The sequence below is a fragment of the Salmo trutta genome, chromosome 16 (genome assembly GCF_901001165.1).
Source record: "Salmo trutta chromosome 16, fSalTru1.1, whole genome shotgun sequence".
Taxonomy (NCBI): Eukaryota; Metazoa; Chordata; class Actinopteri; order Salmoniformes; family Salmonidae; genus Salmo; species Salmo trutta.
The window spans coordinates 40,231,909-40,246,916 of record NC_042972.1 but is presented as its reverse complement, the minus strand read 5'-3'; the positions used below and the strand labels follow the sequence as shown (position 1 = coordinate 40,246,916).

The following is a 15,008-nucleotide window of genomic DNA, read 5'->3' as shown; positions in this document are numbered from 1 at the left end:
GTGCGGTTGGCCCTGGATTCCTCCTAATGCAAGATAATGCTAGACCTCATGTGGCTGGAGTGTGTCAGCAGTTCCTGCAAGAGGAAGGCATTGATGCTATGGACTGGCCCGCCCGTTCCCCAGACCTGAATCCAATTGAGCACATCTGGGACATCATGTCTCGCTCCATCCACCAAAGCCACGTTGCACCACAGACTGTCCAGGAGTTGGCGGATGCTTTAGTCCAGGTCTGGGAGGAGATCCCTCAGGAGACCATCCGCCACCTCATCAGGAGCATGCCCAGGCGTTGTAGGGAGGTCATACAGGCACGTGGAGGCCACACACACTACTGAGCCTCATTTTGACTTGTTTTAAGGACATTACATCAAAGTTGGATCAGCCTGTAGTGTGGTTTTCCACTTTAATTTTGAGTGTGACTCCAAATCCAGACCTCCATGGGTTGATAAATTGGATTTCCATTGATTATTTTTGTGTGATTTTGTTGTCAGCACATTCAACTATGTAAAGAAAAAAGTATTTAATAAGATTATTTCATTCATTCAGATCTAGGATGTGTTATTTTAGTGTTCCCTTTATTTTTTTGAGCAGTGTATTTTGTTGGTTATATTTTTCTTATATTTTTTTCTTCACATTTTTTTTAATCTTCTTTCGTACTCACTGGGGACTGCTCATGTACCCCTAGGGGTACACCTACCCCCGGTTGGGAAACACTGGGCTAGCCTATATGTTGTTTAGGCTTACCCATGTCTGTCCCGTGTGGCTCAGTTGGTAGAGCAGGGTGTTTGCAACGCCAGGGTTGTGGGTTCAATTCCCACAAAAAAATGTATGAAATGTATGCATTCACTACTGTAAGTTGCTCTGGATAAGAGCTTCTGCTAAATGACTAAAATGTAAATGTAATGTGGAATTGATATGGGTTTGTTGTGGGCTAGACTGTGTAATAACAACATAGGGGTCATGTTTGCTGGGTAATCTCATTCCAGGATGAGGTTACTAAAGAGAATACAACTGGGGGCTCTTCTGCTGGGAAGGACATTCCTATGACAGAGGTGCAATGCAGGGACACACATGTCAATGTATGAGCCTACTGTTCTGCTGGGCTTTTGAGTACAGTATTCTTGACCTCTGACGCTTAGCAGCAACTCATATATTTTTCAGATACCAGACTGATTAGAAAGTTATCTGGTGGTCTAATTTGCTCTTAGGTGTAGCCTAATTTGTGACTGCACCCCCAACTTGTTATCACACGTGGAGTGGGCGGGGCCCCAGTTCATCATATCTCAGAAGTCATATCCCCATAGGACATAGTTTGTGTCTGTGATAAGGTTGCTGTTGTGAGGGGCTGAAAACAAATTTATTTTAGTACATTTTACAAGGCTTATTGTGATCGAAAAAATACAGAAGTATAGAAATAAACCCAATATTATGTGATGTTGGAAATGTATGGAAGTAGACCATCGTCTGCAATTTTGGAGGATTATAAAATAAAAACATTCGATAGGCTCTCAATTTTAAGCAATGGCACTGTTGATAACCCCGATCAATCAATCACATGTATCAGTAGATGTCAAAAAGGGCCGATACAGAAACCCAAACAGCAAGCAATGCAGTTGTAGAAGCAAGATTACCCCATGCATGTATAATTGAGAGAGGTTATGTATTATAAAGTGTTAGCTAATAGACAAGGTGTTCTCTTGGCTAGTCAGAATAGCCTACTTTAGCGCGTGTCAGATGTCAAGCGCACGGAGCGCCTCTACTCACAGGATCCTGGGAAGCTGCGCGTAATATTAGATCAGCACTCACAGTGTAGCCTAGCGCGCAGGAGGGGATGAGGGAAGAGGGTTTAGCATAAGTAACTGCTATTGAATTTGAATGCAACAACTTACTTTATGTCACTTTCCTGCAGTTATTTATAAAGAGAGCATAGCCTACTTGTATGATACCTGTCACATATTGATGCTACATGCGCTGACAAGCCCATGGAATACAGTCGTGCCTGACAGTTTGATGAGAAGTCTGTGGTCCTGGTCCTGTAACTCTCACCAGCCCGCACACCCTTCACTACCCCGAATTTGGCGTGGGCTGCAATCGAAACCTGCAGTTACCAGAAATGGGTGCTATTTTTGCGTTGATTCTGGCGACCTGTCTGAGCGGGGTTTGGGGATGTCAGTTGGCCCACGACTGGAGACCCCAGACTGAGGCGTGCCGTGCGGAGCTCGCGGAGATCATCGTGTTCGCCAAGGTGCTTGCGCTGCACAAGGACTCGTACAGTGTGTATAACTACCTGCCTTGGCAGTATGACACGGACCTCTTCTTCTCTGCAGAGATCGAGCTGCAATGCGACCAGGCGTGGGGCAGCATGCTGGAGGTCCCCACCGGCTCCCGGTTCAATGTCACTGGGTTGGGCTACTTCCCCTGTTACTCCTACAGCGTCGTGGAGAATAGCTCTTACTATTTCTTTCTGAGGTAAGAGACCGTGAAGTCCTGGTGTTGATGGATGGGCATTTATCACTTTCAAGCAAGTTTAAAGACTGAAATGACACAAGTACAATACACCAGAATATAGACATATAGAGATGTATTGTTTGTGTCTAGATATAATATAACCCTTACATTTCCAGTGGTGTTAACCTTTTTACAGTTTAATGAGAAACTTTTGTCTGATGAATAGACACTAGGTGGAATAGAGTTGAGAGTGCTGGGTCTGCCCTTAGGATTGTCTTGGGATATGTTTTAGACTTTGGAAGACCCAAGTGGCAAGCAAACACAGCAGAAAGAATAAACCAAACCATGGGTGTGTGTGCGCGCAATATTATAGTGTGTCATATTGTGTAGCTAGATTCCACAAACCCTTTCGCATGTGAGATAAATATCAACAGATTGAAAAGATGATCAGATTCAGGTCGTTTAGAAGTAACCCCTGTAAAGTTACAAATCACATTTTATTTGTTAGATCATTTATAAACAGCAGGTGTAGATTAAAAGTGAAATACTTACTTACAGGCCCTTCCCAACAATGCAGAGAAAAATCTTGAAAAAAATGGAACAAAAGGAATAAATACACAATGAGTAACAATAACTTGGCCATATACACGGGGTACCAGTCCCAAATCAGTCAATGTGCAGGAGTATGAGATAATTGAGTTTGATACAGTGCCTTCAGAAAGTTTTCACACCCCTTGACTTTCTCCACATTTTGTTGTTACAACCTGAATTTATAAATGATTACATTTAGATTTATGTGTCACTGGCTTACACACGATACTTCATAATGTTAAAGTGAAATTAATAGAAAATTAAAAGCTTAAATGTTTTGAGACAGTGAGTTCGCCTCTCCCGAGTCCGTATGGGAGTTGAAGCGATGGGACAAGACTGCAACTACAAATTGGATATCACGAAATATGGGGGGAAAACGCCCCCCCCCCCCTCCCACCCCCCTTTGTTATGGCAAGCATAAATAATTCCAGGAGTAAATAATTGCTTAATAAGTTGCATAGTATCACTCTGTGTGCAATAATAGTGTTTAACATGATTTTTAAATTGATTACCGCATCTCTGTACCCCACACATACAATTATTCTTTAAGGTCCCTCAGTCGAGCAGTAGATTTCAAACACAGATTCAACCACTAAGACCAAGGAGGTTTTCCAATGCCTCACAAACAAGTGCACTTATTGGTAGATTGGTACAAAAAAAATGTAAAAGTGGACATTGAATATGCCTCCATAATTATTGGGACAGTGAAGCATTTCTTCTTCTTTCTAACCTCTCCTGTTATTATAATGGTGAGAGGTTAGCATGTCTTGGGGTATGATATTTTTTTGCGTCTGTAACTTTCTCACTCATCATTATTCACGATTCATTCAGGACTATCCACAATCATGGTAGCATCCACATTGATGCAGATGTAATGAGGTGCGTACTGGCGGCAGAGAAGTCAGGCGCAGGAGAGCGAAAACTCATTTACAACGATGTCGTTTAATAAACATAAACATAACAATACATGAAATGGGTCAAACAAAACCTGGTAATAACCAGCATACCGTGCACAAGCACTACAAGAAACAATTACGGACAAGGACATGGGGGGGAACAGAGGGTTAAATACACAACATGTAATTGATGGAATTGGAACCAGGTGTGATGGAAGACAAGACAAAACCAATGGAAAATGAAAAGTGGATCGGCAATGGCTAGAAGGTCGGTGACGTCGACCGCCGAACGCTGCCCGAACAAGGAGAGGGACCAACTTCGGCGGAAGTCATGAGAGTAGAAATGTTTAGAAACATATTCTATTATTATTTACGATAAAAGTGACTCCAAAATTAAACATGTGGAGTAAAAAAATGTATGTCACTGTCCCAATAATTAGGGCCGACACTGTATCATTGAGCATGGTGAAGTTATTAATTACACTTTGGATGTTGTATCAATACACCCAGTCACTACAAAGATACAGGCATTCTATCAGAGAGACTTGAAAAGCAGAAATATTATATCTCTTACTGAAACGTGTCTGGATGTTGACGCTATGCACGTAGTACTTGGTGGAGTCTCCATGCAGCAGCAGGATCATACAACGGCTTCGGGAAAGTCGAAAGGAGGTAGAGTGTGTTTTTTTCATAAATAACAACTGGTGTTCTGCTTCAAGTGTGAAGGAAATCTCAAGCTTTTTCCCACCTGATATAGAATACCTCTGTCATGCCTGCTCCCGCTCTCCCTCTCCGGCGCTGGAGGGGCCAGGCTGTCCTTCATTTCGCACATCTGTCACCATCATTACGCGCAGCAATGCTCATTGGACTCACCTGGACTCCTTCCCTTTGTTAATTGCCCCGTCTATAACTGTCTGCTCCCCCGTTTGTTCCCTGTGTCCGCATTAATGTCGTTATGTGTTCTTGTCCAGACGCTGTCCCGTCCTGTTCCGTTCCATGTCCATTGATAATTAAATGTTCACTCCCTGTACCTGCTTCTCGTCAATACCAGTGTCGATCCTCACAACCTCATGGTAATCTACAGACCCTTTAATCTATCAAGAGAGTTCTCATTTGAAATTATCATGGCTGTCTACGTAACTCCACAAGCCAACACCACTCTGGCAGTCAACGAACTGTATGAGGCCATAAACAAACAAGGAACCGCTTGCCCAGAGGCAGCGTTTCTGGTGGGAGGAGACTTTAATGCGGGGAGACTTAAAACCGTCCTTTGTCACTTCTACCTACAAGTCTCCTGCGCCACTAGGGGCACTAAAAGTCTAGACCACTTTTATTCTACCCACAGAAATGCATACAAGGCCCTCCCTTGTCCTCCCTTTGGCAAATCTGACCCAGACTCCATTCTCCTGCTTCCTGTTTACAAATAAAACTCAAGCAGTAAGTATCAGTGATGCGCTCAATACAGATGAAGCAGAAGCGAGGCTACAAGACCGTTTTGCTTGTACAGAATGGGATATGTTCCAGGATTCATCCGATAGCATTGAGGCGTTTACCACAACAGTCACGGGCTTCATCAATAAATGTATAGACGATGTCGTCCCTACAGTGACTATAAAAACGTATCCAAACCTAAAATCATGGATTACAGGCAATATCCGCGCTGGGCTAAAGGCTAGAGCTACCGCTTACAATATAGGCTGAAGGTGGAATCCTGTTACACCAGCTCCAACGCTTGTCATATGTGGCAGGGCTTGCAGACGATAACGGATTACAAAGGGAAACCTAGCCATGCAGAACTCCCAAATGAGCTAAATGCCTTTTTATGCTCGCTTCAAGGCATATAACATGAAAGCCCCTGTTTTTTCAGATCTCACTCTCCATGGCTGATGTGAGCAAAATATTTTAACAGGTTAACACTTACTAGGCCGTCAGGCCAGACAGAAAACCAGGGAGCATTCTCAAGGCATGCCCAGACAAACTGGCAATTGTCTTCACAAACATTTTCAATCTCACCTTGTCCCAGTCTCTAATCCCAACATGTTTCAAGATGACCACCATTGTCCCTGTTTCTAAGAGCTCCAAGGTAACCTGCATAAATGACTATCGCCGTGTAGCACACATCGGAAATTATGAAGTGCTTTGAAAGGCTGCTCACAACACACATCAACACCATTATCCCAGACACCCTAGACATTTTTTTAAACATTTAAGTCATTTAGCAGACACTCTTATGAAGAGCAATTTACAGTAGTGAATGCATACATTTCATACATTTCATACATTTTTTTCCATACTGGTCCCCCATGGGAATCAAACCCACAACCCTGGCATTGCAAACACCACACTCTACCAACTGAGCCACACGGGACCTAGACCCACTCCCATTCACATACCGCCCCAAAAGATCCACAGTTGACGAAATCTCAATTGCACTTCACACTGCCCTCTCCCACCTGGATAACAGGGGAAATAACTATGTGAGAATGCTGTTCATAGACTACAGCTCAGCCTTCAACACCATAGTCCCCTCCAAGCTCATCACCAAGCTAAGGACCCTGGGACTAAACCCATTCCTCTGCAACTGTATCCTGGACTTCCTGATGGGCCGCCTTCAGGTGGTGAGGGTAGGCAACAACATCTCCACCATGCTGACCCTCAACACAGAGGCCCCTCAGGGGTGTGCTTAGTCTCCTCCTGTACTCCTTGTTCACCCACGACTGTGTGGCTACGCACGACTCAAACACCATCATCAAGTTTGCTGCCGACACTACGATGGTAGGCCTAATCACCAACGGCGATGAGTCAGCTTACAGGGAGGAGGTACGAGACTTAGCAGTGTGACAAAAGGACAACAACCTCTCCCTCAGTGAGCTGATCGTGGACTATAGGAGAAAGAGGGGAGAGCACGCCCCCATTCACATTGAGAGAGCTGTTGTGGAGCGAGTCGAGAGCTTCAAGTTCCTTGGCATCCACATCACTAAGGACTTAATTAACATGGTCAACACACACCCGCACAGTCTTGAAGAGGGTTTGGTATGGGCCCTCGCAAAGCTCTACAGAGGATGGTGTGGACAGACCAGTACATGACTGGGGCCGAGCTCCCTGCCATCCAGGACCTCTTTATCAGGCGGTATCAGAGGAAGGCCCGAAAAATTGCTAAAGACTCCAGTCACCCAACCTATAGACTGTTCACTCTGCTACCATCCCGCAAACGGTAACGGAGCATTGGCTCTCGGACCAACAGGCTCCGAGACAGCTTCTACCCCCATGCCATAAGACTAAATAGTCAATTAATGGTACCCGACTATCTACACTGACTCTATCTTGCACTGACCCTACGCACACTCACTAGACTACTTAATATACACACTCACTCACACACACTACATTGCCACTCCCAGACAAAACCCACACACATTTACATGTATTACGTATGCATGCACACACACACACAAACACACACACGCATACTGACACAACACAAACATACACAGCACACTCACACACAAACACACACACGCATACTGACACAACACAAACATACACAGCACACTCACACACACACACTTTTACATACATCATTTGCTGCTGCTACTCTGTTCTTTATTTTACTCTTATTATTATTATCTATCTGGATGCCTAGTCACTTTACCCTGCCTTCATGTACATATCTACCTCAAATAACTCGTACCTCTGCACATTGATCTGTTTCTGGTACTCCCTGAATATAGCTCCATTCTTGTATATTTTATTTATTTTATTCCTTGTGTGTTACTATTTTTACACTCTGTAATGTTGAGTTGGGCTCATAAGCAAGCATTTCAAGGTAAGGCCTACACTAGTTGTATTCGGCGCATGTGACAAATACATTTTATTTGATTCGATTTTTGTTATGCGTATGCTTGTTATCGCACTACGGAGGTTTTTTTTAGGATAAAAAGCAACGGAATAGAGCTAAGCACAGGCAAAATCCTAGTTGAAACCCTGGTTCAGTCTGCTTTCCAACAGATGATGGGAGACAAATTCACCTTTCAGTAGGACACAAACCTCAAACACAAGTCCAAATATACACTGGAGTTGCTTACCAAGACGACATTGAATGTTACTGAGAGGCCTAGTTACAGTTTTGACTTAAATGGTTTAGAAAATCCATGGCAAGACTTGAAAATGTCTGTCTAGCAATGATCAATAACCAACTTGACAGAGCTTGACGAATTTCTTAAAGAATAATGTGCAAATATTGTACAATCCAGATGTGAAAACATCTTGGAGACTTACCCAGAAAGACTCAAAGCTGTAATCACTGCCAAAGGTGAATGTAACATGTATTGACTCAGGAGTGTGAATACTTACGTAAATTATTTATTTCTGTATTTAATTTTTCTAAATGTGAAAAAAATTATAAAAACATGTTTTCAATTTGTCATAATGTTGTATTGTGTGTAGATGGGTGAAAAAAAATGATTCAATCAATTTTGAATACAGGCTGTAAAACAACAAAATGTGGAATAAGTCAAGGGGTCTGAATACTTTCTGAAGGCACTGCATCTCCCTTGGTGTTAGAGGGGAACAACACAGCAGTCATATAAAAAAGTGGCCATTGCTTTCCAGCTTGTGTAATTAGAGGCTGACAGTTCCCAACCGCTTAGGGAAGACCCTCAAAGCTAGGAGTTTAGGCTGATGGTGTTATCTCCACACCAACCACAGGCTGGCTGGGAAGTCTTTTGTTTCCCAAACACGGAACAACCCTGCTGAATAACACCAGCCTTCTGTTCTGGGAGATTAACTTGTGCCGACACGTTTAACTGATGTCTCAAGTCTTCCTGTGTTCCTTTCATTCTCAGCACCTAGAACAGATAAGTGCACAGTCATTCAAAGAGTCTTTCAAAGGCGTTCCAGTGTGGAGTGTTCAGCTATCCCGCATGGAGGTCCACCGCCAAGTACAATAGTGACCGTGTGTTTAGATAGTCAGAGGGAAAGAGTGTGTGTGTGTAGATGAGTTGGATGGCCAGCTGCATTTTCAATCGTTTTTTGAAGACCCCAGGTTCATAGGCCCCCTGTTGCCAATCCATATACTCAAACACACGCACACACTCCCACATGAACACACAGACATTAACACAGACTGCATACACGCACATTTTAAACACACATAGGAAGGAAATTGTGTGTTCCATTTGAGAGGACAGGTTGATGGTGTCATGATGTAACCGTTCTCCATCATTGGGAAATCCTTAAGGCATTTTGGGGGTTTTGCTGATCTGAAAGTGTCCTCAACTACAAGCCATAGGGATTAACCCTGCAATCAGCCAGCTACTATGGGAGGAAACAACCTAATAAGGGTTACAGTAAGACACAGACATATGGGCCCAAGGATTTAGGGTGCAATGAAAACTAGAATAAAACAGCCCAAGACATTGACATGTAGTGTGCTGAGTTACACTGTCACTAAAAGTTTCATAAAAAGCCTATATTACAATACTGTATACCTCCTCTGATGCATCTCTGAATTACATATGTAGGATCGTAATTTGATCACTCTTTTATTGCTGAGAATTTTCCTGTTGTTACGGCTGTCGAAAGGAGGGGACCAAAGCGCAGCGTGGTGAGTGTTCATTATATTTCTTTAGACAATGAAAACACTATCATAAAGAAACAAACCGAAAACAGCCGAACAGTTCTGTCAGGTCACAGAAAAACAAAACAGAAAATAACTACCCACAAAAACCCAGGTGGGAAAAGGCTGCCTAAGTATGGCTCCCGATCAGAGACAACGATAGACAGCTGCCTCTGATTGGAAACCATACCCGGCCAAAACATAGAAATAAAATACATAGAATGCCCACCCCATATCACACCCCGAGCTAACTAAACAGAGAAAAACGTCTCTCTCAGGTCAGGGCCTGACACCTGTACAGCAGGAAATGCAAACTTGTAGTGTATTCTAGGTTTAAAAAGGCTTCTAAAGTTTGTAATTTTCACTAAACAGGTCAGACTTTATTTGCCCTAATGAAAAATGTATCAACAAAAATCCATTATATATAATCCACATAATAATTCAGATTTCCTGTTGCTTCAGGATAATTTCCCTGCTGTAGCAAAAGGGCTCAAATAAGATCCTACATCTGTACCTTCCTTCATTAGGATGCTGGGATGGAGTGGGATGTGTCTGTCTGAGCCTCTAGTGCTGCTCTGCAGCTTCTCAACTAATCTCAGACCTCCGTCTTAAACTTTTAACAGAGGAGTCTCCAGTTCCAGTAAGCATTGTTCTCGTCATTCTGCAAGCATGGTTCTCTCAAGCGTTGAATCAGCAAGCCAGTGCTGAAAAGTTTCCATCAGAGTCTCCAGTGAGCTCCCATTTCCTGTTAAAGCCCCCCAAATCACACAGTCTGAAACAGCCTCCCCTAATCAATCGTGACTATGAGTCCCCAGGACAGGACTAAAGGGATAGTTTAGCATAGGAAGAAATGCAGTAAGGAATCTCCCACTGGACCCAAACTGTAGACTGGTTGATTGGTCTGCCTGTCTGTGCCAAATGTAGCAGTCTCACTCCCATAACATTGTTGCTGGTCTGCTGTTTAACAAAGTGAAGAGACAGATTATTATTATTGGTGATTCTGTGAGTAGAATGTGTGTGTTAAGGCTTTACAGTTAATATCATGGTTAGGACTTAATAGTTCATCTCTTGCTTTCATCTAACCAGATTAAGTGAAGGGGTCATGACAGCCATTCTTTCTGAACTCACAAGGGGATCTTCACAAGTTACTGTAGGTCAATAAATCTCAATGCAGTGGTGGTACTCTGACTAGCTTTAAGCCTCAAGACACTGAGCTGCCTGCCACTAGGGAGGGCTACTATAATCTGGAAGAGGTTTCCTTCTCTATTTTCTAATTACTAGAATAACTGATCTGAGAAGATAGAATAGGTGAAAGCATTGTCTGAGAGCAATAAACACTTGATCTTGTCTACTGCAAGGCTTTTGTCACAGTGCTATAATATCTCCATTGTGTTCAGTTCACAAACGTAAGTACGACTTGGTAACAGGCCAGGTCCTGGCTGATATGCCTCCCTCCCCCTAACCCAGCAAAGTAAAATAGTAGCCTAGTAGTCCGCAATGCACTTTTATGAATACCATCCATGTACAAGTTATAGTTTGTTAAACAGGCTGTTGCATTGGCTTTATAGTCCTGATACCTGACAAAGACCTAAGACTAATCCTTTTTGCTTTTCAAGCTCTGAATTTCAACTACTGCACCATAGGCAGCACATCTTAAAGTAAATTGAAATACATTTGCCAAAATTATATAATTACTCCTCTCTTTACAGAAATAAATACAATAATTTCAAAATAGTTCACCAGAGAGCATGACTTAGCTGCAGAGGATCATAAGCTTCGTAAAAAAATTGCTGTGGTTTGTTTCAAATCACAAGAACGTAGGCCTATGCCTTGTTTGGAAGCCAGCAATTTGGGCAGCACGCATGGCAATAGCCCTAGCTGATTATTGAGTTGCGACTGTCAGGGAAAAACATTTAAAATATGTGTGAAGATAATGTCATGAGTATAATGTGAAATCTCTCTCCAGAACGCACTCAGCACTCCATCCAATTGTTGCGCATTTAATTCCTTCTGGGTACAGAAGTTCACCATATATTCCACGTTGGTTCAACGTTCATTCAACCAGTTTGTGCCCAGTGGGTTGTTTCATTGTGTGAATTGTTTGCCCTTTGATTGTTTATTTAAAAAAATTCCCCATTACATATGTAACCGGTGGTAAATTTACCGTTAATCCCTGTCATTTGGTTATATTAATTTCTGTTAAAACCTGTTAAGGATAGGGGGCAGTATTTTCACGTTCGGATGAAAAACGTGCCCAAATTAACCTGCCTGCTTCTCAGACTCAGAAGGTAGGATATGCATAGTATTCGTGGATTTGGATAGGAAACACTCTGAAGTTTCTAAAACTGTTTGAATGATGTCTGTGAGTATAACAGAACTCATATGGCAGGCAAAAACCTGAGAAAAATCCAACCAGGAAGTGTGAAATCTGAGAATTGTAGTTTTTCTTTTGAATCCTTATCGAAACTACAGTGTCTGTGGGGTCACGTTGCACTTCCTAAGGCTTCCATTGGCTGTCAACAGCCTTTAGAAACTTGTTTCATCCTTCTCCTGTTACTGAGCAGAGAATAGGAGCTCAGTCAATCAGTGGACTGCCTGAGGACAAAGGACTTGGTTATGCGCTGGTGCGCCGTTCCTTCTTTTTCTTCTGGAATGAATACACTATTGTCGGGTTGGAATATTATCAACGTTTTATGTTTTAAAAAAACCAAAGGATTTATTGTAAACAACGTTTGACATGTTTCTACGAATGGTAATGGAACATTTTTACTTTTCGTGTCTGGATTTACGCTCGCGCATTATGCCTTTGGATAGTGATCTGAGCGCGCGAAAAAAAGGAGGTATTTGGACATAAATATGGAGTATTTCGAACAAAACAAACATTTATTGTGGAAGTAGGAGTCCTGGGAGTGCATTCTGACAAAGATCAGCAAAGGTAAGTGAATATTTATAATACTAATTCTGAGTTTAGTTGACTCCAGAACTTTGCTGGTATCTGTATAGCTTGCTTTGACGGTTGAGCTCTGTACTCAGAATATTGAAAAATGTGCTTTCGCCGTAAAGCTATTTTGAAATCTAACACAGAGGTTGCATTAAGGAGAAGTGTATCAATAATTATTTCAATAACTGTTGTAAAGTTTATCAACGTTTAGGATGAGTATTTTTGTAAATTGATGTGGAATACATTTTCTGAACATCACGCACCAATGTAAAATGGGTTTTTTGGATATAAATATGAACTTTATCTAACAAAACATACATGTATTGTCTAACATTGAGTCCTGGGAGTGTCATCTGATGAAGATCGTCAAAGGTTAGTAATTAATTTTAGCTATATTTCTGGTTTTTGTGACGTCTCTCCTTACTTGGAAAATGGCTGTTTGGCTTTTCTTGTTTAGGTGATGTGCTAACATAATCTAATGTTTTGCTTTCGCCGTAAAGCCTTTTTGAAATCGGACACTGTGGTTAGATTAACGAGAACCTTATCTTTAAAATGATGTATAATACTTGTATGTGTGAGAAATATGAATTATGAGATTTTTGTTTTTTGAATTTGGCGCTGTGCTATTTCACTGGCTGTTGTCAAATCGATCCCGCTAACGGGATTCGCGTGTTAAGGGGTCACTTAATGCATATATTAATTTTCAGAGTGGAAAAGTTGTTTGCAGAATTCACATTAACCTGCCACTTGTGAGAAGTAAGTTTAGGTTTTTGTTTCATACCATTTACAAGTTTTGTAATTGTTTTCCTTGTCTTTTGTTTGGAGCTATCCATGTGAGCAGTGAACATGTCTCTGGTTTATTTCTCTGTCCTGCTAATGTTGACGGAGTGCGCGTGCCTGAGCACGCATAAAGTAGGATACTTCTGACTACCACTAATAATAAGCTGAGCCTCACCTCACCTCACACAGTAAGTCAACAAAGTCAGCTTTTTTTAACATCCATTGCGAATGATAGGCTAATAGTTCCTCACAGCATTTTACAAATCTTTTCAACACTCCCCCTTGATAACCACCAGGCCTCTGTGTGAAAGTGTCATAATCGTGTATGTAGGTGGCAGGGAAGTCAGGCGCAGGAGAAACCAAAATCTCACGGTTCTCTTTTTCCTTTGCACTGTGCTGATGTTCAATATCTGTTGTTCATTCAATGTCAAATCTATCCGTGAGCTGCCAAATGTCTTAAGAGCTATTGTATCTGGCTTTGGATGTGAGATACTGATTTCTCATGCTTGTTGAGTGCTATTGGCAAGTTATTTAAGTCACAGTAACTGACTCAGTAGAGTTGGTTGCTAGCAGTGCAGCCACAGAGCCAGTCTTTCCATTGATACCACTCAAATTGAAAAAATATTTTTATTTTCTGTCCCTTCCTTTGATGTAGGTCCCTAATCTCAGCCTAGGGGAAAGGTAGCCTCTAGTAATTTATATGCTAATAGATGGACGGTAACTACATAATATTTTCAGGCCGGTGATGACGACACTGTTACGGTGCAACCAGCTGTCTACGTTGATGAATGTTTGCCGATACGTTTTGCTATTTGCTGCCACAGCCATAGCTATATTTGTTGTAGACGAGTACCATCCTTCATTTATTTTTGCCCTAGAAAATACACAATAAACTTTTATGAGAACAGGCATGTTGTTTTGGGTTAGCAGACGAAGCCCCCAAATGCTAGCTTGCTACCCAACTTGCAAATCCGTGTCAGTTATCATTATCTTTGTCCGACTTGAAATTAGTTGGCTATCTAACACATTAGCTAGCCAGTTCGAGTTGAAACATTATTGAAAGCAAGCTGGCTATATCCTATGATTAGTTAGCAAGCTTGTATCCAAGTACCTGCCCTGTATTAACCCTAAATGCCAATGGGCTACAGTTAGCTGCTGTTAGAAAGGTAGCTAACTAATGTGAGCTATGCACAGCTCCCTCTTATATGCTACATCACATGTTAGCTTGATTTATTTAGCTATTTACAGTATCTTTCCCCTTTCATCTGTGATATCATAGCTAGCCTGGCTCGCTAGCATTAACAAATATTATACAACGGGTGGGTCTAATCCTGGATGCTGATTGGTTAAAACCCCATTCCAGCCAGTGTCTATTCCAAAAGATACCACCGGCTAAGGCTATGATGTTGAAAAGCCTATTCACTATTCTACAGTATTTGACTGTGCAGTCCACTGTCTCATTAGCCAAACCAGGCAATTTATAAACTTGATCTCCACTGTAAAAAGCATCTAGACATCTCCCATTTCTTTCAGACTACCATTTCATTTTCAACTGCGGAGATTTGTATTAACCTTGCTTGACAGGCAGCAGAAGTAACCATGTCTGATGTAATCCGTTCATGGCCATCTGGCAATATTGTTGAAATGCATTGGAAGTTTACACCAACTTTATGAAAGTCCATTTTATTACATTTTTTCCTTTTTATTCCAAGTACAAATTACAAATATCCAGCACAAA

The 15,008-nt window shown here is 41.9% G+C and overlaps 1 protein-coding gene across 1 annotated transcript in view; it reads left to right on the top strand.

Moving 5' to 3' along the window:
- Window positions 1-1,816: 1,816 nt before the first annotated feature.
- The window catches only part of ccdc3b (coiled-coil domain containing 3b), a 38,973-nt gene continuing 25,781 nt past the window's right edge, over window positions 1,817-15,008 (top strand). The window contains exon 1 of the mRNA XM_029694388.1: window positions 1,817-2,466. Within this exon, the coding sequence (XP_029550248.1) occupies window positions 2,111-2,466 (356 nt within the window). The 5' untranslated portion in view covers window positions 1,817-2,110. The remainder of the gene's footprint in view (window positions 2,467-15,008) is intronic.